Source organism: Simochromis diagramma, unplaced genomic scaffold (genome assembly GCF_900408965.1).
Source record: "Simochromis diagramma unplaced genomic scaffold, fSimDia1.1 OVJJ01000344.1, whole genome shotgun sequence".
Classification (NCBI taxonomy): Eukaryota; Metazoa; Chordata; class Actinopteri; order Cichliformes; family Cichlidae; genus Simochromis; species Simochromis diagramma.
Window position 1 is genome coordinate 11,457,966 of NW_024387375.1, and position 23,400 is coordinate 11,481,365.

General features: G+C 38.4%; 1 protein-coding gene across 4 annotated transcripts in view; it reads left to right on the top strand.

Annotated features, from left to right (window-relative positions):
- The window catches only part of b3gat1a (beta-1,3-glucuronyltransferase 1 (glucuronosyltransferase P) a), an 84,279-nt gene that overhangs the window by 46,155 nt on the left and 14,724 nt on the right, over positions 1-23,400 (top strand). For 3 of the 4 annotated variants that reach the window (XM_040008706.1, XM_040008708.1, XM_040008709.1), the window contains exons 3-4: positions 16,283-16,448; positions 22,180-22,322. In XM_040008706.1, the coding sequence (XP_039864640.1) occupies positions 22,211-22,322 (112 nt within the window). In that variant the 5' untranslated portion in view covers positions 16,283-16,448; positions 22,180-22,210. The remainder of the gene's footprint in view (positions 1-16,282; positions 16,449-22,179; positions 22,323-23,400) is intronic. The other variant, XM_040008707.1, reaches the window with a different exon arrangement.

Here is a 23,400-nt window from a genome sequence, read left to right on the forward strand (position 1 = left end):
TGTACATTAAATCACAATAAATAATGTTAAGTTGTGATGACCCCATATATCATCGCTGTTCAAGTTTAAGTTCCCGGTTATTTATTTTAAGTACTTCAAAGTCACTTTTAAGGGGAATCCTTTTTGGCAAATGTGGGTTTTTTTGTTACTAAAATTAAAATTGAATTAGATCCTCAATTGCAATAGTATCAACATCAGCACCACTGCAAACAGACAGGCACACGGATCCATTTCTCTCTAACAGTTGAAGTAGTTAACATTCATAACACTGAACAACACTTTTGGAGGAATTTAAAGAGGTCAGTAAAGCTCCCATTTTATAAATATTGAAGGATTAAACCATTATCATAAATGTTAACCTGGCAAGCGCACACATTTACATTAGCCTTTTACCCATTAGCAATAATCTGTTAGCCACATTACCCACCTGTTATCATTAACATAAAAGCTAGCGGACTAAAGTTAGATAAAAGATGAGCAGAAAATCCAGAGTTTGGAGAAATAATAAAGAGCAAAAAAGAGTGATTAATCAGACAGTTTCAGGCCTGACCAGCAGAGCTGAAGAAGTGAAGAGCTACGGACTGAGGCAGAGCAGTGAACAGTGGACGAGAGAGAGGCTGCAGACAAATGTAGACAAGATAATAAACTTGAATTTTTCTACATTTAAGAAAATTTATTATTTATTGTATTAAATTTATTGTTTAGTTGTAGCTACCTGTAAGATCAGCTTTAAAATGCAGGCAGTGACTAGTTGACTAGTGATTAATTGAAAAGCCTTCAGCTAATCCAAAATGCTGCAGCAAGAGTCCTGACAGGGACTAGAAAGAGAGAGCATATTTCTCCTGTTTTGGCTTCCCTTCATTGGCTTCCTGTTAAATCCAGAATTGAATTCAAAATCCTGCTCCTCACATACAAGGTCTTAAATAATCAGGCCCTATCTTATCTTAATGACCTTGTAGTACCATATCACCCTATTAGAGCACTTCGCTCTCGCTCTGCAGGCCTACTTGTTGTTCCTAGAGTATTTAAAAGTAGAATGGGAGGGAGAGCCTTCAGTTTTCAGGCCCCTCTTCTGTGGAACCAGCTTCCAGTTTGGATTCGGGAGACAGACACTATCTCTACTTTTAAGATTAGGCTTAAAACTTTCCTTTTGGCTAAAGCATATAGTTAGGGCTGGGCCAGGTGACCCTGAATCCTCCCTTAGTTTTGCTGCAATAGACGTAGGCTGCCGGGGATTCCCATGATGCATTGAGTTTTTCCTTTCCAGTCACCTTTCTCACTCACTATGTGTTAATAGACCTCTGCATTGAATCGTACCTGCTATTAATCTCTGTCTCTCTTCCACAGCATGTCTTTATCCTGTTTTCCTTCTCTAACCCCAACTGGTCGCAGCAGATGGCCCCGCCCCTCCCTGAGCCTGGTTCTGCCGGAGGTTTCTTCCTGTTAAAAGGGAGTTTTTCCTTCCCACTGTCGCCAAAGTGCTTGCTCATAGGGGGTCATATGATTGTTGGGTTTTTCTCTGTATCTATTATTGTACAATCTACTGTACAATATAAAGTGGCTTGAGGCGACTGTTGTTGTGATCTGGCACTATATAAATAAAATTGAATTGAATTGAATAGTTCAATCTTACACAGTCGCTGCAAGTGTTGGTCAAGTTACTTGAAAATAGTAATTGGTTACTAATTACTGATTACTTCTCAAAGAAAGTAATCCCATTACTTTATTGTTTATTTATTTTTTAAAAAGTAATTAGTTACTTTATTACTTAGTTACTTTTTAAAAACATGTCATTGTCATGAGACACTCTCACAAACAAAACCACAGTTTAGTAATGCAGTAACGCAGCGTGCATACGGGAAAGTAACAGTAATCGAATTACTTTTTGTAATAGTAATCCCTTACTTTACTCGTTACATGAAAAAAGTAATTGGATTACAGTAACGCATTACTTGTAACGCATTGCTGCCCAACTCTGGTGAGTGCTCTGTTTTTTATACCTCCTTTATTTCAGCGTAACCAATACCACGCTTTATCCAAAGTTCAGTTTTAACTTTTCCATAATGCTCTCCTTCTAGAATAATTTCATTATTTAGATCAGTTAGGTATTGTGTTGTTTGCTGTACCCTTTGTTTATTAGTGAGTTCGTAAATGTAGTTTGACAATCTGTAATAAAAAATCTGTAATAAAATTGTCTAAATAATTTGTAAAAAATGTATAATAAAACTATTACTTAATCTGAAATATTTAATTTGTTAACTGTAAGTTATAAATGAGGAAAATTAGATGAGTCAAAATTTACTGAAATGGTGCTGAAAACAGTATCAAGTATGTTCCCGGGTATTGGTATTAAATACGAAATTCTAGTATCGTGTCAACCCTAATACGAATACATCTCAGTAACTAGTTAGCTTAACACAAACTGCATCCCAGTTTTAAGATATTTCTTAAGAAATACCCCTAAGCAAGAAACTGTTGGGTCTGCACAGGAAGGAAAATTACTCTTCTTCTTGAACAGGCATAATAGGATGTGTTAATAGTAACCTTTTTGTTTTTAACACGGAGCTGATTGTTTTCATCATTTGACATGCAGGAAAACAATATTCTCGTGGAACTTTATTGAGAAAACAAACAAACTGTTGGTTATTACACAGGATCTATGTGTTAGCAATTGGATTATATGAAACTGTAGACAATATGTGCTTTAATTCACAAACAACTACAATTGTTTTTTCCTGATTAATACTCAGGAACAGTCCCGTGTATTAAGTGAAACTATCAGGCAGAGCTATCATTACTCCTGTCGCTCCCTGTGTTCTCCCTAAGATGACTCCCTTTGACTTCATTCTGATCAGAGCCAAGCCGTACTGGCCCAGAATGGCAGGCACAGGTCTCAGTGGCAGCCTCTGGAGTCCTGGCGGAGCTCCTTTAGTCTGTTCAGCCAGCTGTGAGAGGCTGCAGCGTGCTCTGAAGTCCAGCATTGGAAATGTGCCCTGAGCGAGCCACACTATAAATTAGTCAGGATAAGTTAAGGGCAGCATGCGTTAGGCTATCCCCCGTGGTTATCAGCAGAGAAGAACCTGCCTGAAGGTTGGCGCTCTTAAATCTTTTACCACTGCTGCTGAGGCAGCCCAATCCACACATGGACTGGAGCCATCAGTCAGGGCCAATGCTCGCAGCTAATGGGTTATTCAAGTTTTCCAGAATATAAAACAGCCATGCTTATCTAAATCAAGCATGAGAAACAGCACTTGCTGCTACAGTCTCTAGTTAATTTCTGTACAAGAAAAGCGTTTATAGTGACTGGCTAACTGGGGAGAAAATCTTGTTGAATTCAGGCTGATGGTGTATACCTCTTAATCAGCCTTTACAAATTTTGACAGATGTGAATAGCATTGATGGGACAAGTAACTCAAAAGTAATGTGACAGTGAGCTTTCATTGAACCCAAACCTTGAATAAGAATGGTAGCATTCAAGAAAGACAAGACAGATCTAAAAAAAAAAAAAGCAGATAAAGTACTAGTCCTGGTTTATTTTAAGCTTGTTTTAATTCCAAAAGACAGACTTACAGTGTTAACCTTCTGAGAATAACTGCTAACTCTACTTGAAATGTAAATATCTTACAGTAAGAGTGATTTTATACTTGGCCTGTTTCAGGTCTACGAAAGAACTCAAAATGAGCTGTGAGCATTTTTCCCCATATGCAAATACAGCTAAAATGAGAAGCTTCTGATATTTATTTTTTCTGTTCTTGGACAACAAATTTCTCAAAGTAAAGTTTAAAATCAATTAATTAGTTAATTAATTAAAAACAAAAGCTCAGAATCCATTTGAGTTCTTGTATTTTTCTCAACCTGTGCGTTTTTTGGGGTTTTGACACTGCAATATAGCTTTCTGCCACATAGCACATACAATATGAAGACCATTCAAATGTGTCATGCTTGGATCAGACACCAGCTGACTACTGTAGCAGAGTCCATGCTCACTATCTGGGGTACAAGAAGCTTAAAACAACAGTCAATAGCAGAATAAAGTATTTGGCACGTTTTCACAATATATTTTGGCTATATCATGATACACGATATATATCACAATATATTTAAATAACCTCCAAAAACAAATGTTATTTTCAACCATACAGTGCCTAAACTTGCACTGGTATAGTTATTCAATATTTTTATTCTACTTTGAATACAAGAAATCTGAATCAAAGGAAAAAACATTTTAGCCATCAGCTGCACACAGAGGTTTTTCACAAATGGTAATATTGTGACAGTAAGCCTCTTTCTGTGATTAATACTAGACCTTTAACAAACAAAAGATAAAATAAAACAACTGAAATTTAAAAGGTGCTCTTCTGTGCTTATAAGATATAAAAATAGTAAATTAAAAACTGTGATGACCTCAAATTAAAGAAACAAAAGTCCAGATAGTGACAAAAAAAAACAAAACAAAAAAAAACACTGATCAAGACCAGTCACCAGTATCACAGCTGGTTTATTTAGCATTTTCTTGGGTGTAGGGAGGTAGTGGTAGGTGTAGTGTAGGGTGTTATCAGAGATGTGGCTCTTATCGTCTTTGTAGTTTGCTCTGGGCCTCTTATTTGACCTGTCAAGGTAGGTTTGGTCTGGCTTGCCGAGATAGCCACTGGTTGCGCAAGATGGACCTGTTGAATAATGGCATTTGCTCTGGTCATGATGTGACCTTTCGTGTTGATATGATATTTTTCTGCTTGCGTTTTTTCCAATCAGTCATTTTTCTTTTAACCTCGGGCCCACCCATATCCTTTATATCTTCTTCAAGACGCTTTCTTTTAAACTGTGATTTGATTGTAAATGTCTCAGCATTTTTCTAGTGATTGGGCCTGATGAATTGGGGGGGAGGGGAAGTTCTGTTGCGCAGGTTGTCTGGTGTCAGAGGGGGGCTGGTGCAGAGACCCACACACTTCTGTCCCGCTATCTGATGTCGCTGTCTTCTTTGTAATAAAAACATTTATGTGCTCATAGCGGGACTTATTTGCATAAGCCTGATGCTCAGTGATCTGAAAAGAGAAGAAAGCAACAAAGGTCAACTAAAGAGACTTATTTGAGTGTGTCATGTTCTCCATAGAAACATGTTCTTTTTTTGCCAACTAAATGGTCAAAAAGTATACTTACATAGAAGAGGTCATCCAGAGAACTTTATTTCTCTTGTCTCCATGAACCAAACCTCTAAAACTTGTTAGCACATTGGATAAATGGGCACTACAAAATTTATATTTTACAATACATTAAAAATCAAGGGTTAGAAAATAAGTAAAATGCTAATAGGTTTAAAGATAGGATTAACCAGAGCAGTGGTGAAGTGGTGGGTACTTTGACTTACCAGTGGTAGTTGTTGCAGGAATTTAACTCTCTGCAGAAAAGATGGGCAGTGTTTTGCCCACAGTCTAACTTTTTCTCTCGGGGTTGCCCTTGGGTCTCCATTATGTAACTCAGATGTACCCAGCCTAGATGTACCCAGAGACCATACATCTACGATTTCTGCCCTAGAATAATCTCTGGAGACCTGATGGAGGGCAAAAATAAATCATTGTTATGTTTTTTGTTAATACTGATCATTTGGATAAGTATGAGTTATACTACAGTTGAGAAACCCCTAACATAAAGCACAAACACTGAAGTGTGTGTGACTGTGTGAGGAAGAGATTAAATTTGATTCCAGCTACTTACTGGTAAGGATGGGTCTTTGGCAGCTGAGGTTTCACAGGCCGGGCCGAAGTCAATTACTTTAATTCAGTGTGGCACATGTTGATGTTTCAGGTCTGCGTGTATTGTTCCAGTAGAGTTGAGGTGACTAAGAGCTCTTGCGATCTGAAAGTTATCAAAGAATATGTCATGTTATGATAAAATTTTATCAGTGTCCATTTTCAAAACATTTAGGGAGTTAAACATACCTGCATGATGATGGGACGAATTGCCTTTAAACTAAGCGGCTTGAAATTTCTTTCTTTCTTTTTTCTTTCACTTTTTTTCAAGATATTCAAACTTAAGACATAGACGTCCACTGTCTCTAAAAGACATTGAACTATACTGTGTTTGATGGACTTATAGGCATTAAGTCTTCTCAGGGCAGTGAGCTAGAAACATAGGTTACAGATGGTTTTTACATTAGTTTTACAGAAATAAACATTTTTTAGGCATTTCATCACAGTCCTTACATCCACTGCACACATCTTTCTAACTGAAATTCTAGGGAGCAATATTTACTTCTTGGTTTTCTAACAGGTCTTTTGGGTTCTCATGTTTCATTATTTTAATGGCTACAGTCTTTTTGTCAGCTATTCTGACACATTTTGCAACTGTGCCATAAGACCCTTCTCCAAGGAGTTACAATTTGGTACTTGGATCTGGAGGTGAGCCAGCCTCCGGGAACTAACTTGTCCTGGACATATTTGTTCGAGGACATGTCTGATGCCACCACAGGGATAAACACTAAATGTTAGAAGAGAGAAGCAGATTTCAACTTGAAAAATTACAATGAAATACATTGATGGTAAATTCTAATAAGAACAGCAGAGGCTGTTAGAAGCCAAAATATTAGAAAAGTATTGTGCGTGTAAACATCTATTATCTACCTATATAGATAGATAGATAGATAGATAGATAGATAGATAGATAGATATTGACACACACATATATATATACACACACTTACACACACACAAAAGATAAAGATATATGAGAGAGAATGAATTGAATTCATGATTTACTTAAAAAATAATATTACACCATTACAGCATCAGCATTAAGTGCTTACAGCTAACCAATTTTTGATAGCTGAATTACACATTAACTCTTATCGGACCGGTTTCCTCTGTTGTTTTTCACTGGTAGCCGTTAGCCACTGTAGCTTCTGATAATGGCGACGCATTACCCATTTATTTTGGGCATGTCATTTTCAAGCAGGAAGCTCAGAAAGCCCTTTGGGTAGGAACAGGTTAAAGCTCTTATTTACCACATTTACAAGTTACAGCTTCTCTATTATCACATGAGTATAATTTAAGAGTTCAGATTGTTGCTATACACTATGTCCTGCATCTCCCTGTGCCCACACATGATTTTAATTAGGTTGAGAAAAACGGACAGGAAAGATTTGCACAAGCCTCAGCACACCTTGCTCTTTAAAGCACCAGATTGTTCTTGACTACTCCAATAGGGCATCCACTAATTGGTTTTCCATTTAGTATATTTTACAGTTCCTCTCTTTGAGTCAGAATAGATGATTTGAGTCCAGGGATTGAATTAGAGCTGATACAAAGTACACTAAGTGCTAGTTTATAATGTATTTTCTTAGTGCCATCTCTCTGCAAGAATTTAAGTCTAGAAAAATGTGAATAAGAGCTGTAAAGCAGCAGTGACAGTATTGTTTAAACATGCAAATATAAATATATATTGGACAACAATGATATAAGACATAGATTTTTAATTCTCTTGTAGATTTGTTGCTGTGTTTGAGATCGTTGTCCTTTGAGCTGTTGGACAAATGGGCTCACGTTTCACTCTAGAATGCTTTGGTATACAGAGAAGTACGTGGCTGACTCAATGATCGCAAGGTCCCAAGATCCTGTGCCTACAAAACAAGCTCAAATGGTCATCCATCCACCACCGTGCCTCACAGCTGGCATAATGTAGTTCGATTTTGTTTTTGTTTTTTTACAGGTTTACGAAATCTTTCTTTTGCTCGTGATGTTGAACGTGATCATTAAAATCTTAAAATTCATTCCAAAAATACCTGAAAGCCAAAAAAGATCATCATTTCAATCCCAAGAGGAAACAGAAACCCAATGTTACAGCTAGTGTCTAAAAAAAGAACTGCCAAAAACCTTTGTAACTTTATAAGCTGTCAGTTTGCATAAAATATTATCAACAAATACAAACCTGGTGATGTTCTATACAAGATTATATAATAAAGGAAATATCAGAGAAAGACAGATCATCTCCTCCTGGCATAATGTCCTTCAAAAGCAATTAAGCGTGTTTGAATCTATGCCCATGCATAAAAATTAATATTTAATGGCAGCTCAAAGCAACGCTGTTTTTTATGGCTATGACAGTAACATCAATATTGATCTACTGCAGCGGCATGTCTTCGAAGATTCCTCAGATTTTCCTGAAAACTCCTCTGAGCATTGCCAAATTGGTCAGAGGCCAATGAATTCATAAAGGAAAGCGAGCAGTTGGACATATTAGGGCACACTGTCTCCAGAGAGCCTGACTTCCCCACTGCCTCAAGAGTAAATGAAAATAATGCTACAGCAAAGCAAACAAACAGAGGAGGGTGTTATTATTGGTTTTCAAAAATGGCATATGTTCAGGGGTTAAAGGGGAATGTAACGACCCAAAACAGAGTCCCGAGACACGCAGACCAGATGATCCTGTCTGCACACACCCTTTTCCCATCTCATGCCTGTGCTGTGTTCATGGTTCAGATGTGAAGATGTTTTTGGCACTTCTGCACCCAAGTTAACACTACAGAAATTAAATGAGCATAATCTGAGCAATTTTCTAAAAGGTAATTTCAAATTCAGCGTTTCAAACACCTCAGCAGACATGACACACAAACTCATCTCTGTTCTCCTTCTTAGAGGTCAACACAGAGTCTGAGATGGGGAATGATGTAAGAAAGAGAGAACGTGAGGGGAAGCCGAGAGATTGATTTTGAAGGTAAAGACTGCTCAGCAAGTGTGATTTGATAAACTAGAAATGTACATTAGGGCTGGGTATATGGGCTCAAAATGTGGTCATAAATATTTTGTACTTGTAAATCAGTTTCGTATGTGTAAAAAGAATTTGTGTGTGCGTAACAAAGATTTGTATGTGTAAAAAAGATTTGTGTGTGCGTAAAAAAGATTTGTATGTGTAAAAAAAGATTTGTGCGTGCGTAAAAAAGATTTGTGTGTGGAATCCCCAAACTCGGACGACCACAGACTGTTTTCCTTCGTGGTGATGAAGGAAAACGCTGGTTTGGCATGTAAAAGGGCATTTATTCCCTTCAAAGACCTGCAGTTCAAAAAAAGCGCCCCTCCGACAGCCAAACCCATCTGTTCTCTGATTGGATTGTTACATTTGTGATTGACATGACATTGACCAATCAGATGAAAGGAAGAAAAATAGGGTCAAAATTCGTACTTGTAACTTGCAGGGTTTTTTTTTGGCTAAGTCCACACACAAATCTTTTTTACACACACACAAATCTTTTTTACACACACACAAATCTTTTTTACACACACACAAAAATTTTTTACACATACAAATCCTGATTTACAAGTACAAAATATTTATGACCACATTTTGAGCCCATGTGGGTATCGTCACTGATTTCTAGAATCGATTCGATTCCGATTCACAAGGTCCCAAATCAAATCGTGGATTGAATCGATTCGATTCGGGGAAATTTTGCCTCAAACAGTCAGAAATATTATAATTCAGATCATGCATCAGTACATTTCCATATTTTTATATCTATAAAAAGAAAGCTGACACTTGTAAGACTTTATCAAAGGTGTGAGCGTCACAGCAGATGCCTTTGTGTCAAAGTAACTGAGGATAAAACAGAAAAACATGAAGGTGATTTTCCTGGCCTGTGATTTTATAAAAATATTCTGCAGTAGATCAAAAACGAAAGAAAACCATTAATCAACATATGAACATTACCTGATGCTGCTGAAGTGAAGCAGAGCAAAGTTACAGAGGTTTTAGAGACACAGCTGAGCGTTTTGCAATTTTGCATAATTTTAAAAAGTTTACATTTGTTTAGAAGCCTATTGAACATCAGAAATTAGGTTTTCTTTTCGGAAGTAAGTAAAAGGAAAAAAACAGCGGCCGACAGCGCTGTAAACAACGGTAGACTTGTGTGTAACAAGCAAGCGAATGATGCAGAAAACAGAGATTTTTAGACGGGAAACTGTTCTTGACGTATACTGAGAAAGAGAGAGAGCTGTGCATGAAGTGTGATTTTATCGTGGTGGAAGCAAAACAGCAAAAGTAAGAGGGAATTCATGTTTATGTGAAGCTCAGTTTGGATCTTCTTTTGCTGCTGGTTCGGTCAATAATGTTTGGAGAGAGATAAAAACCTGCAGCTTCAAAATCAGCGCAAAAAGGGCGTAAACACAAAGCGCGGACCTGCCGACGGATCAGAATCAGTGAGCTGTCGGCTTTCAGCCCCGACCGTGTCCGTGCCGCTGGGTGAGAAAGGTGACATCTCACTGATTCTGATCCGTCGGCGGGTCCGCGCTTTGTTTTTACGTCTTTGTGCAGAATCCGTGTTCCTGCTCTCATTTACTGTTTTAGCTGTTTGGTGGTTGTTGAAATTTAGTGAGGTTTAACCTGAGATTCTGCCGTTTCGGGCACAATAAATTTATATTAAAAAATCGATTTAGGATTTTAATGAATCAATATCACGTTATCCAAGCCAGAACCGATTTTAATCAATAAATCGATAATCAAAACCCACCCCTAATGTACATGTCATGTTTGTTTTTTTATCAGGTATTTGGATCTGTACATGATGTATTTTGAAAGCAAATGAAATGATAATAATTCAATTTGTATCCGGAGTTTATATTAGATACTTCAAAGTGGGTAATTTGAAGTGTTGTGGTTCAATTTACAGTGATAAACTATGTTAGTAGGGTGCAGGGCAGAACTCTGGTATCGCTGCTAGATTAGGTCCTGAGTAGCATCAGAGACATAACAGAAGGAGGACACGGCACTTGATTCTGCAAAAATAAACATAAGATGCACAACAAAGATAAAAAAATATACATTTTAGATAGTCACATACAACATGGCAACGATTGTGCCACTTTGAGCTTATCAGCCAGAGCTGAGGGGCTCCTAACCCTGAACTGTCAGGCTGTCCATCAGTATATGTCAGAGCCAAGAAGCGCTTTACATGTCATATGAAAAACCAAGTTTTCACAGGGCTCTGTGCAGTCCTTGACATACTTGACATCCTTGTTTTAGAGAGAAGGGGCGTCATGTTTATGGCTTTAAAGCTTCAAAACTTTCTTTTTCACATGATGTTGAAATGTGATCAGTAAAATATTAAAATCCATTCCAAAACTGCCTGATAACCAAAACAAAGCAGTGTCCTTGTTTACAGACTGTCATAAAGGCTTTTACATAGGATTCACGATCTTTGTAGTCTTGCATTGACTACATAGATATACTGTACAGTGTTATGCAGTACAGTCTGCACTTTATTGGTTCCTGTTTAGTTTTTATGAAGCATTAAACAGCATTAAAACTTGTCACCTTGTAAGCTGTTAGTTTGCAAAAAAAACATTAACATGTACTAACCTGGTGAAGCACCTTGAAGGCGACTGTTGTTGGGACTGAATTGAATTGACGTGCTATACAAGACTCCGTAAGAAACAAAGTATCAGAGATAGACAGATCACCTACTTCTGGCATAATGCCCTTCAAAAGCAATTAAGTCTGTTTGAATCAATGCCCACACATAAAAATTAATATTTAATTTAATAGCACCTCAAGTCAACGCTGTTTTTTGTGGCTATGACAGTAACATCAATATTGATCTACTACAGCGGCATGTCTTCGAGATTCCCTAGATATCCTTGAAAACTGTTCTGGGCTTTACCAAGTTGGTCAGAGACCAATGAATTCATAAAGGAAAACGAGCAGTTGGACATTCTAGGACACACTGTCTCCAGAGAGCCTCTTTTCCCCACCGCCTGGAGAGTACATCAACACGATTCTACAGCGAAGCAAGCAAACAGAGGAGGGTGTTATTATTGGTCTTCGAGAAATAGGATATGTTCAAGGCCAAGGGAGCTCAGAATTCAGAGGCAGACTGATTACAAACTTGGAAACATGCCCCTGCTTCATCTTTGAAGATGGGATTTTATAAATTTAAGACACAGAGCAAGGAGGGAGAAGTGTGAGCAAGTAGTGCCAAGATAGGCGATAGACTATCGGCATAAACATACAGAACATACATATGCAAATAAAAATAAGTAAGGAAGCTACATTATTCTGGAACTTCACTAAAGTAGCTTTGCATTATTCACAATTCAGGGTTATTGCCTTTTTTGTTAAAGGTTCTCTACAATCACTCTATTTCTACTGACATCCCTTATCTGGCTTGTGGCTTTTTAAGAAACTTACGAGTTCCTGTTCAGATTATCTACAATAAGTTTTAGGAGGCAGAGATCCCTGTCCGATGTGTTTGTCCCATACACCGCACTATTACGGGAACACTGGTTTCATTAACATTTGAACAACAACGCTGACTGGGAGCCATTAATCACTACAGGAGTCTCAGTCATGGTGGCCTATTAATACTCCATTCTTTGCAACACAAACACTGCAAACAACATTGTGCACAAGAGTCCAAGTCTAAACACCGTGCAGCCGAAATAATAATAATCAAAAAACACTGAATAAAATATGTGAGATTAAGATTAACATCAAGTGTTTGTATTACAGAAATCAAGTATGCACAACCACACTCCTCGGTAAGTAACTCACTATAAGTGTTTGCATTATTATAAATGAAGTTTAACTATTTTTAATTAATTAAATTATTTTGTAATAATGTGAGATAAATTACCCATTAGTTTTAAAGTCAGTGAGCATTAAACACATTTAAAATGGCAAAACATTTGAGGATGGGTTTGGGTTTTGTTGGACATACGTGAGTCCTTTACAGAATAATCTGATGTTTCACCTCCTTGTTCCACCTTTTGGGGCTAATGTTGTTAGTTCAACAATCAGTACAGCAATTTTCACACATGGCATTGTTGCTGTAATTCTTTATTAATCAGTGGCAGGTGTTCCCTTCACAGCTGGTTAACTCGAGCTGATGTGAAAGGCTGTCAGGCTTCATTGTCTGCCATTGGCTGTTCCAGTCAGCGGCATGGAGCTGACTTTCTGTACTCTTGCTCCATCACATAGTTACACCGAAGCTAACCGGCCACCTGCATGCTTTTGGGCTACAGAGGCCTCATTATGGCCCCCATTTACGCAGTTACAGTATCTGTTGGGGTTGCCTGTTTGTTGCTGTTGTCTTGTCTGTTGTCTGGACATGAAAGACACTTTAAAATAGAATATGTGAGAGATGTAACACTTGTTTATACATGCATTAGGGTTGCGTATTATCCAGATGAACAATATGATCACACAATTTTGACAAGAGCGTCGATATTTGTGCTCAGTCTAATTATAACAGTCTGAATTAAACTGGTGGATCAGTCAACATGATGGCATACATTAATGAATAGTTTAAGAGTAACTACTGTATGGGTGTATGATGCTTGTGCTGGTTGCACTGGCTGTGTGTTAATATGGTGTGCTAGTATCACATATCGCATAGATAACTCCTGATTAAAACAGTGGTACAGCAAAACATATCCAATGACATGCACTCAACAACCACTTCAACTCCTTTTTGATGCAAATACCTAATCAGCTAATTACATGGCAGCAATCCAATGCATTTAGCCATGTAGACATGCACAAGACAACCTGCTGAATTTCAGGCGGGCTGGTCTGAGTATTTCAGAAACTGCTGATCCGCTGGGATTTTTCCACACAACCAACCCTGGGGTTTACAAAGAATGGTCCAAAAACGAGAAATTGTCCAGTGAGCGGCAGAGGGAAAGTGTGCTGAGCAAAAAATGTCTTATTGATATCAGAGGTCAGAGGAGAATGGCTAGACTGCTTCAATCTTGATAGGAAGGCAGCAGTAACTCAAATAACCGCTTGTTACAACCAGAGTATCTCTGAATTCACAACAACCTTGAAGCAGATGGGTAGCACCAGTAGAAGACTACACTGGCGCCGCTCCTATCAGCTAAGAACAGGAAAACAAGGCTATAATTTATACAGGCTCATCAAATTTTGACAATAGGGAATTAGAAAAACATTTTCTCCTGTGACATCTAGATTGTAGGGACAAAATTTGACATAAACACCATAAATGCATGGATCCAGTCTGCACCAACCAAGTGCAATGTTGTGGTGGTGTAATGTTGTGGGGGATATTTACTCTGCACCCTTTAGGACCTTAAAACCAATTGAGTGTCATTTAAATGCCACAGCCTACTGCTGCTGCTGACCATGTCTATTCCTTTATGACCACAGTGTACTCATCTTCTGATGGCTGCTTTCAGCAGGATGAAATGTTATGTCAGAAAGTTCGTATAATCTCAAACTATTTTTTTAAACAACACAATGAGTTCAATTCAATTCAATTTTGCCAAATCACAAAAACAGTTGCCTCAAGCCGCTTTATATTGTACAGTAGATCATACAATAATAGATACAGAGAAAAACCCAACAATCATATGACCCCCTATGAACAAGCACTTTGGCGAAAGTGGGAAGGAAAAACTCCCTTTTAACAGGAAGAAACCTCCAGCAGAACCAGGATCAGGGAGGGGCGGGGCCATCTGCTGCAAGTTCACTGTACTCAAATGGCCACCACACTCAACAGATCTCAGTCCAATAGAGCACCCAATAGACCCAAAAGTGGGTCCAATTTGGTATCAGGAAGTCATAACTAATGAAGTGGCCCTTGATTGTATGCTGCTAAAGTCCAACCAACAACCATAGCATCTGTGCTACACTGCAAGACTTTAAAATTGAAATATGTGCAATAAAACCCCGTCATCTGCAAGACTTTTCTCTTGGCAGTGTATTATAAGTGGACACGACCAACTTACCAACTGCTCATGTGGATCAAAAGCAAAGCAAAATCATCCAGAAAAACAAATTCACCACTTTCAGCCTTAAGGGGTTCTGTATTTAGCACTGCTCAAAATGTAACTTGATCATTTCAAGTTAAACATTTCTTGCCTGTGGCTCAAATCAGCTCAAATGTGTAAACAACTCTGCGGCAAAAAAGAAATCAAGGTTTTTAATGAATGCCATTATATCGCTAAACACCCATTTTCAGTACTGTTCTATACACAATCGCATTATTAGTTTGAGCTCCCTTCAGCAGACAGTGTATGCCAGCATATTTTTGTTTTTCCAAACCTCACTTTTCAAAATGTTAAACTCTGAGAAAACACAATGGCCCGCGGAATGGTCGGAGATTCTGGCAGGTCGTTTTAACTCGACTGTGTTTCAATCTGTTTATAGCTTCATCGCAGTGAGGAAGGCGAGTGTGTTGTACAGAAATCACAACGACAACACTGTCATTGGGAGCTTGTACGCGTGACGGTACCTGGCAGCAACTCTAAAGCTTTACTGGTGAAGCTGTTTATTTTGTCACAACAGTACTTGCTCGTTGCTGTCAGGAAACACAAATACTGCACAATCTGCACCAACGCATGAAGAACATATAGTCCTCTTTCCACACGGTGATGTCAGCCCCCTCACCCCGTCAGATACATTTCAGTTTGAGAAACTTCACAAAACAAGGCTACCTGAAAATAGGTGTTTCTGAAATGTTGTGCACATCAAGCACACACTCTTTTCTGCTTTACTGGGTCATAGGTAATTTGCCTTTTCACAGAACAGTGTGGCTTCATAAAATGATTCCGGCACTCCCGTTGCTCATTCCCCAAAACCTACATATTTTGCAGCTTATATGATTTTCTATCACAAAGCACTAAAAATACAGTCTTCAGCCATCAAGTTGTGGTGCTGATGCAGCACGCAGGCATCGCTGGCTGTGTGAAGCACAAGCCTCCATGGAGGCAGCGTTCCCTCAGATGTATTTGAATAAGACATGATGCCAGTTTATTTTTGTAACATTCCCCACCCCAGACTGTTGGCAGGCAATGGAGTTGTGACTAAACCATCTTCCAGTTTCCATATCAGGCGAAAATAAATAAAATACAGAGTCTGTGTCACTGCAATTTAGTTCGAAATAAATCGAGTAAATCACATACCAATATACAGAGCATTAAGCAGAACACTGCATTGTGAAGCACAGCAGTGGTGTACCACCGGGGGATGGATTCGTGGACGATGCACATCCAAACTAGAGTTCGCTGTATTATACTGGCACACTTTCCCTCTGCAGCAATTTCAGCCCCGGCTCTTTGATGTTAAATTATGAATAGATGTCACACAAGCAGAGTGCTCACTGAGGGTGTCTTTGGTAAAGCATTTCTGTAAGGCGTTTGACTCTTAGACTCTGTCCAAACTGCTTTAAACCTGGGTGACTGTCACTGAGTGTCAGTGGAAGAAGTATGGTGAAACCACAAAGAGGGAAGAAAATGTGGCATTGCTGTAGCATATTAACCAAAGTGATCTCGTCTTCCAGGTGTGCACTTGCTGTTTCCTGACTCTGTGAGTGGACAAGACAGAGGAAGAGGAACAGGAAAAGGAAATGGTCGGCTGATGTGTCATGGAGGATGTCAACGCTAGGTAGCCCGTCTCGTCTCCAGTGTGGCTTTCCCAGCCGCGCAATGATCCAGTTCTAACTGTGGGTGAGCTCACTTTTTTCATTTGTTACACACTGCTCAAAAAACTGCAGGAGCACTTTTTAAATCTGAGTATAGCATCAAGCCAATTAAACGTCTGGGATACTGATCTAGTCAGATCTAGTCAAGTAGCAGAGGGGGTTGTTAATCGGTTTCAGCTTTTTTGGTGTTAATGACATTAACAATTGGTGCACTAGAGGGGAGACAATGGGACAACCCCCCAAACAGGAATGGTTTTACAGCAGGAGGCCAATGACATTTTTTCCCTCCTTATCTTTTTGAACTGTTTTTTTTACTAGTTTTGCATCTAGCTAACGTCAGTGTCCCTACTGCTAGCATGAGGCGATATCTGGACCCTAAAGAGGTTACACAGATAGTCCAACTCCTCCAAGACAGCAGTACATCAATGTGTACCATCGCAAGAGGGTTTGCTGTCTCTTCTAGCAAGATCTCAAGAGAATGGAGGAGATTCCAGGAGATGGGCAGCTACTGGATAGTTACTGGATAGGGCTGTAGAAGGTCCATAAGCCATCAGTAAGACCAGTATCTACTCCTGAGGGTTTGACATCCTCTAGTGGACCCTGTGCTCACTGCCCAGCACTGTGATTGACATTTGCCACGGAATACCAGAACCAGTTTGGTGGTGGTTCGGTGATCAGTCTGCGGCGGGACGCACAGACCTCCCTAGCTTGGCTAAAGCACCCTGTGTGCCATTAGGTATCGGGATAAAACCCTTGGACCTATTGTCAAACCCTGCAGTGGTTCAGTGGTTCCTCCTGGGGCACAACTAGTGGAAATAGTATGCAGGCAGCCCCTGGAGGATTAAGGAATTGATACCATTGACTGCCCCCCACAGTCGCCTGACCAGTACCAATAGAAGACCTCTGGGGCATTATGTTTCAGTCTTTTCCAATGCTCACAGATTGCACCTCAGACTGTTCAGGAGCTCAGTCATGCCCTGGTCCAGATCTGGGACAAGATTTGTCATGATACCATCTGTGGTCTCAAATAAGGGCATGCCCTGGTGCTGTAAGGCATGTGTACAACCACGTGAAGCTCTACAAACTACTGAATACAATTTTGAATTTTTTGCAATGACATTTTGGCTAAATGGACTAGCCTGCTACAATGTTTGTTTCTTTTTGATTCCCAGGGTGTCCTTGAATTCAGCCCACTGCAGGTTGAAAATGTTCATTTACATCAAATCCTGTGAAATACTTTTGTTCCTAACACATTACCCAGACCATAACAGCATAGGTACCAGCACTGATGTATTTTTTTCCATTGATATCTGATGTGTTTTAAAAGCGTTCCTTTAAAAAATTTTTGAGCAGTGTAGTTGTATTAGTCATCAGACTCCTGGCAACAATATTTTTAAAGGCCTACCCAAATTTTTTGATCCTGGTCAATTTTCTAAAATAAGCACTATTTCTGAACCTGTAAAAAGAGATCATTAATGTTTTCTGTGGCTCTGGAGGAGCTTTGTTAAGTTGGAGATAATCAGCCTGATGATGTTATACAGTACAATTAAGGACTGTGTTACAAAAGATGTGCTGTAAAAAAAAAGGAGGGGAAAAAAAGAAATGATGGATAATTTCCAGGCAAAAATGGGCTCTAAGAAAAGATATTAAAGTCTGGGTCTAACGTTCGATCAGGAGCTTAACACTTGAATTGAAGGTGAGCTGTGATGAATGTTGCTGTTGTCAACTTGTAACACTGCTCTACAATCACAGTTTTTGTGTAGTTCCAAAAATAGACTGGCCTTTGTTCCATGGAATGATTTGATAGCCATCATTGTAAATCCGACATAGACAGAGACACTAAAATTTTGGAGGGCATCTAAGCAAGGCCAAGAAATCCATTCGACTTAAACGTAAACAGTAGCAGTAATGTTTGACTATTAGATGTCTTATATTGAGAAAGGATTTACATGATGAGTTTAATCACAAGCTTTTTCCTCTAGAGCAGAGATGTCAAACTCATTTTACATGGAGGGCTACATACAGCCCATTTTGATTTTTTGTGGGCCAGACCAGTGAAACTCCCTTTTCTGTCAGTGTAGATAAATTTAACTACACATTTAATCAATGAGATTTTCATTTAAGAAAAAACAAGTGCAATACGTCTCATTTCTTCTACATGATAAAGAAATGCTGTTACAATAAACGTCAGAAATCTGTCAGCACAACTCTGTGGGCTTAAATTATACGAATTAAAGATGTAAAATTACAGAAATCTGTCATTTAATTACATTGATGTTGTATGAGTGGCTATGGGAAGGTACTGATGTGATACCAAGTAACCACAGGGCCAGTATTGCCGATGCTAACACTGATGCTTATAACATATAAAGGCAGCTGTAGGAGAGAGCAGTGTGTCATGATTTATGAGATGAGTCATCAATTTGCAATTAAATTTGTTTTAATGACCACTAAATTCCTGTGAGTTTACTTTTCACAATAACGAGTTAACTCATTAAAATGCAGCTTTCAGCTTTTCGTGTATTTTGAAACTGTTTTTTTTTTTTTTTCAGATCTCTAAATGTGGCTGACTGTTAAGGACTTTGGATCAGTTACTTTTGTTTAAATGTTCTATAGGACATAAATAAAACTGTAGTAACAGTCAACTTTAAAAGGCTCAGACACTTTTATAGATGATAGAAACATGTATCTAGTATCTAGATCCTAGTACCTAGTATCTATCTGATGCCAATACCAGTGTTGGTATCAATGTCATCGCTATTGAGATTGATCCGCCTCCCTCTTCTTACTGTTCTTTCAGTATTTCTTAGTAATTTTCCTTTCTACTTAAAAATAAATAAGTACATACAGATTATATCAGTAAGGAAGCTGATTAAATAACTTATGGCAAAGGGATGGGATTAAATAAGTGTGTACTTCTTCTCACTCCTTTTCAATATGTAACTGAATCAGAACAGGTGAAGCAATATTGAAATGTATTTGGCCTTATTTTTATAGCATTTTTTCTTCTTTTGTTTGTTAAATGGACTTTGTATATTGTTTACATGATCGAAATAAATTAACAAACAAACATACAGACAGCTTTGCAGCGCACAATTCTTTACCTGGCTAAAGAGCATGAGTAGAGTCTGTGTCAAAAGCGTTTATACCTAAGGCTTGGCCATTAATAGTGTATTTATTTACAAAGCAAATGAACATAATTGGCATATACAATTAGATTGAGCCACAATATTCTGCCACCGTCCCCAGCAGTGGGAGCAGGATCGCTCTGGGAAATGCGATGACTTGTTCTCTCTCGTGTAAAGCTAAAATGAATGCGCTGAACACCTGTGCCCACATTATGGCTGTTTTAGTCTTTGTTTAATTGAGCAGATCACTTAATATCTGCATTTCCCACTTAGGGCTCAGCATAATACCACAAGCATTTTAAGTATAAGAGACAGACCCTGGGAGAGATGGGCAGGACTGCTGACCTTAAATTCAATGTAAATGGTCAATGAAGAACAGTAATAATAGAGGTATGAAATATAATGATGGAATGCAAAACAGAAAGACTAAATAAAACTTTACATTTATGAAACATGACTTTATTTTTGTGGAGAAAATATTGATTCAATTAAGTGTTCATTCAGCACTTCTACACAAAATTCCTGTAAGACTTCGGACAAGCTGCTGAACAAAAATATAGCTGGAGGGAAGGAAATTGGTGTCATTCACGAATCACGATTGTTGTGCTTAAAATGTTAATTGAGGAAATTATGTTTAAATGGTAGACGGTACTAACTACACAATGGTTTAATTGATCGTGTACTTACATTTGAGTTTGATTGGCTATACCCTGTGATGAAGAGCAACTATCCAATCAGACATTAGGAACCGTAACTAGGCACTTGTTTCATTGCACTGAAACCACAACCTTTAGCTTTATGGTCCAAATTTGGTAGATGCCAGAAGTTATTTATTAATTTGTATTTAGTTTTATTTTTCTTTCTTTCTTTCTTTCTTTCTTTCTTTCTTTCTTTCTTTCTTTCTGTTTTAGAAGTTATTTAGATTAAAAAAAGGATACATTTTCATCTAACGTGGCTAATTTGGTTTCTAATCATCATCAACTATGAGTAAATCATACACAGAAACACATACACATACATAGATATGTACTAGTTAATATAAATGACATACTAATAAAAAAAACGTCCACTGGTAGGACTACTCACCAAAACTAGAGCAAGGGCTTCTTTGTCTGGTAAACTTAACCACACAGAAAGTCAGATAATTGCATTCAAATTGCTTCAAAACACACCAACAGTACAAACCAGGTTGAAGCGTCCAATTTAGGGACTCAATTTATCCTTAGACAGATGATTACATGCTACAGACTCCTGTGCAACCATCCATATGTCAGTCATTAGCCAACCCCTTAATAATGTAAGCTTTAACCTCCTAAGACCTGAACTCTTCCACGGCATGCATTTTTAATTTCTCTTTGATATTTGGGCTGATTGGGGCCTGATGAATGTTAAAACAACGAATTACCAGATTTTTTTTTTACCTAATTTTTGTTTCTAAGAAAAATGAGAGCCACATATGAGGATATTCGTTTAAAATTTGGATAGAACAGTAGCAGTATAATGTCCTCATAAGTGGATATCAGGCCCTTGTAGAGCAAAATTGAGTAATTTGGTCTAAATAACCCAAAATGTGATGTCCACATATGTGGACGCCAGGTCCTAGGAGGTTAAGTCTTGATAAAATTTGAAAGACTTTTCCCCCCTAATATTAACACAGCATACTAATTAACACCATTCAAAAACAGCAGTACAGGATCTCTCAAATAGGTTGGCAAATGTGTTGCATCTGAGTCTCTCCAGATGCAACACATTTGCCATTTCTCCCATCCAAAGCTCAAATATAGTCTCATTTTCACTGCTGTAGCATGAACATTTTTGCAGTAACAATTCCAAACAGGATTGCAGTTTGTTCCTACTTTTTTGATTTCAGACTTTTAACTTGAGCCTGAAGTTCAAAGTAATTAATAGAGGAACTTCAGAATAATAGCCACTGTTTCAGTTAATGTGTGATTCCTTCCATGCTGAAATTGAAACTTTCAAAGAGATACAAGTCTGAACCAATGTTCTGGACTCAGAGGGAAAGGCACATTTGCAAAACAGTCATCCCACAGTCTGGTTACATCGCTTCCTGCCATTTGGCCTGTGAATACTTTCAGCACTGGGCATGAAGTCACCACCGTGTCTGCAGTGATAGCGCTGATGAGCTCACTGGGTTAGCAGGGGGCACAAGCTGTCAATGCATTGCCTCCTCCAATGGATTTGACCTTCCCTTTGTTGGTTACTGCTTAAAACCAGGCCCTATTTATTTATTTTAAATTCTGTGTAGGTAATACAGTAATCATGTTGTCTTTCACTTGAAAACTGTGAGAGCGTTATGCATTTGTGGCAAAATATAATTCAAGATTGAACAACAGTAAGTAAGCTATTACTCAGTTTTAGTCACTGAAGGTTTTGCTTTGCAGAGAGCCAGTCAGGTCCATAAAGACAAAGTCCTTGAGTGTCTTAAATGCTATTTAAAAGCCAGTCAACAATAATAAAGGTCCTGCAAGTGTGATTTCCTTTTCTTCAAATAACTGAGATTAATCAAAAACAAATATGTTAGCTTGCTCTGGTGAAGGTTATAAGTCTAAGTTGGCTGGCTGACTTTTAATATCTGTTTGGGTTTTTTCTTTTCACGGTTCCCTCCAGGTAATGCCGAGCCAAATAACCAATCCTGGAGATGCCGAAGAGAAGAGATATTCTTGCCATCGTGTTGATCGTGTTACCCTGGACTCTGCTCATCACCGTTTGGCACCAAAACGCTATTGCTCCACTCCTCGCCATCCGAAAGGGTACGCAGCACGCTGCACTCCACTGACGATATCGAACTTGAAGTGGGCCCTCGAACTTAACACCGTACTTCAAGTTTAGACAACAGGCTGTTCACACAGAGACACTTGAAAGCCATGACCATCAGCTTCATCGGAACTGAAAAGCACTTGTCCGGTCACTGCAAACCTCATCAGTCAGGGATGATTTTGCAGTGACGGATGAGTTGCATACCCACTCCATTTGGGAGTTATATTTATTCCATATACTCAGTCTGTCAGAATAAAACTGCTAAGCTGCAATTTTTCTTTTTTTGTTAGTAATAACTTGAACAGAGTTGCATATTATAAAACTAAATCCTTCTGCAGCTTATCCATTCACATAGCTTACAACATCAATCCATATCTTCTTGGTGTGACACACAGTATCCAGTATAGAGTTTGTGTCAATCAAGCATTTGAGCCAAACCTTTGCCTGTTATAATTGGCTCAGTGTCATTGCAAATTAATTTCAGAGACTGTTGGCAATTAAAAAGCATAAATGTGTCCTATTAATTAACTTCACCAGTGTCTGGTGCCTTCTCTGCAAACCAGAAAACCAACAGTTTAAAATGTCAAGATTCCCGCAGAATAAACACACCCAAATTAAAGCAACAGCAAATCAATAGAGCAATCTGCTCTATTCCTGTAATCTCAGAAATGCACAAAGAGGGGTTAACAAGGAAAACAGGCTTATTCAAATGAGCTATGGGAGTCTGTACTGAACTTACACATGATTTGACTCAGCGTGTTTTTGCAGGTTCTTCAAACCCTCTGAATAGAGTCTGATTAGCTCCTTAACGACTAAGGTAAATTAAAAAATAAAAATAAAAAGTTCCCCCCCAAAAAAATTGTACATAGTTAAGTAATTTTAATTTCTCATGGAATACACTAAAGATATAATAACTTTTTTAAATGACAATCTACCCAAGCTCTGTCCACAGGCTTCCTTTTGTGTTCCTTTAAAAGAGAAAAGCTAGAGATTTATTGGCAGCATGCTCACTGGCAGCCTCTGTTGAACATCTGGCCATCAGATGATTGTGTTAATCTTTGTGCTGCAGAA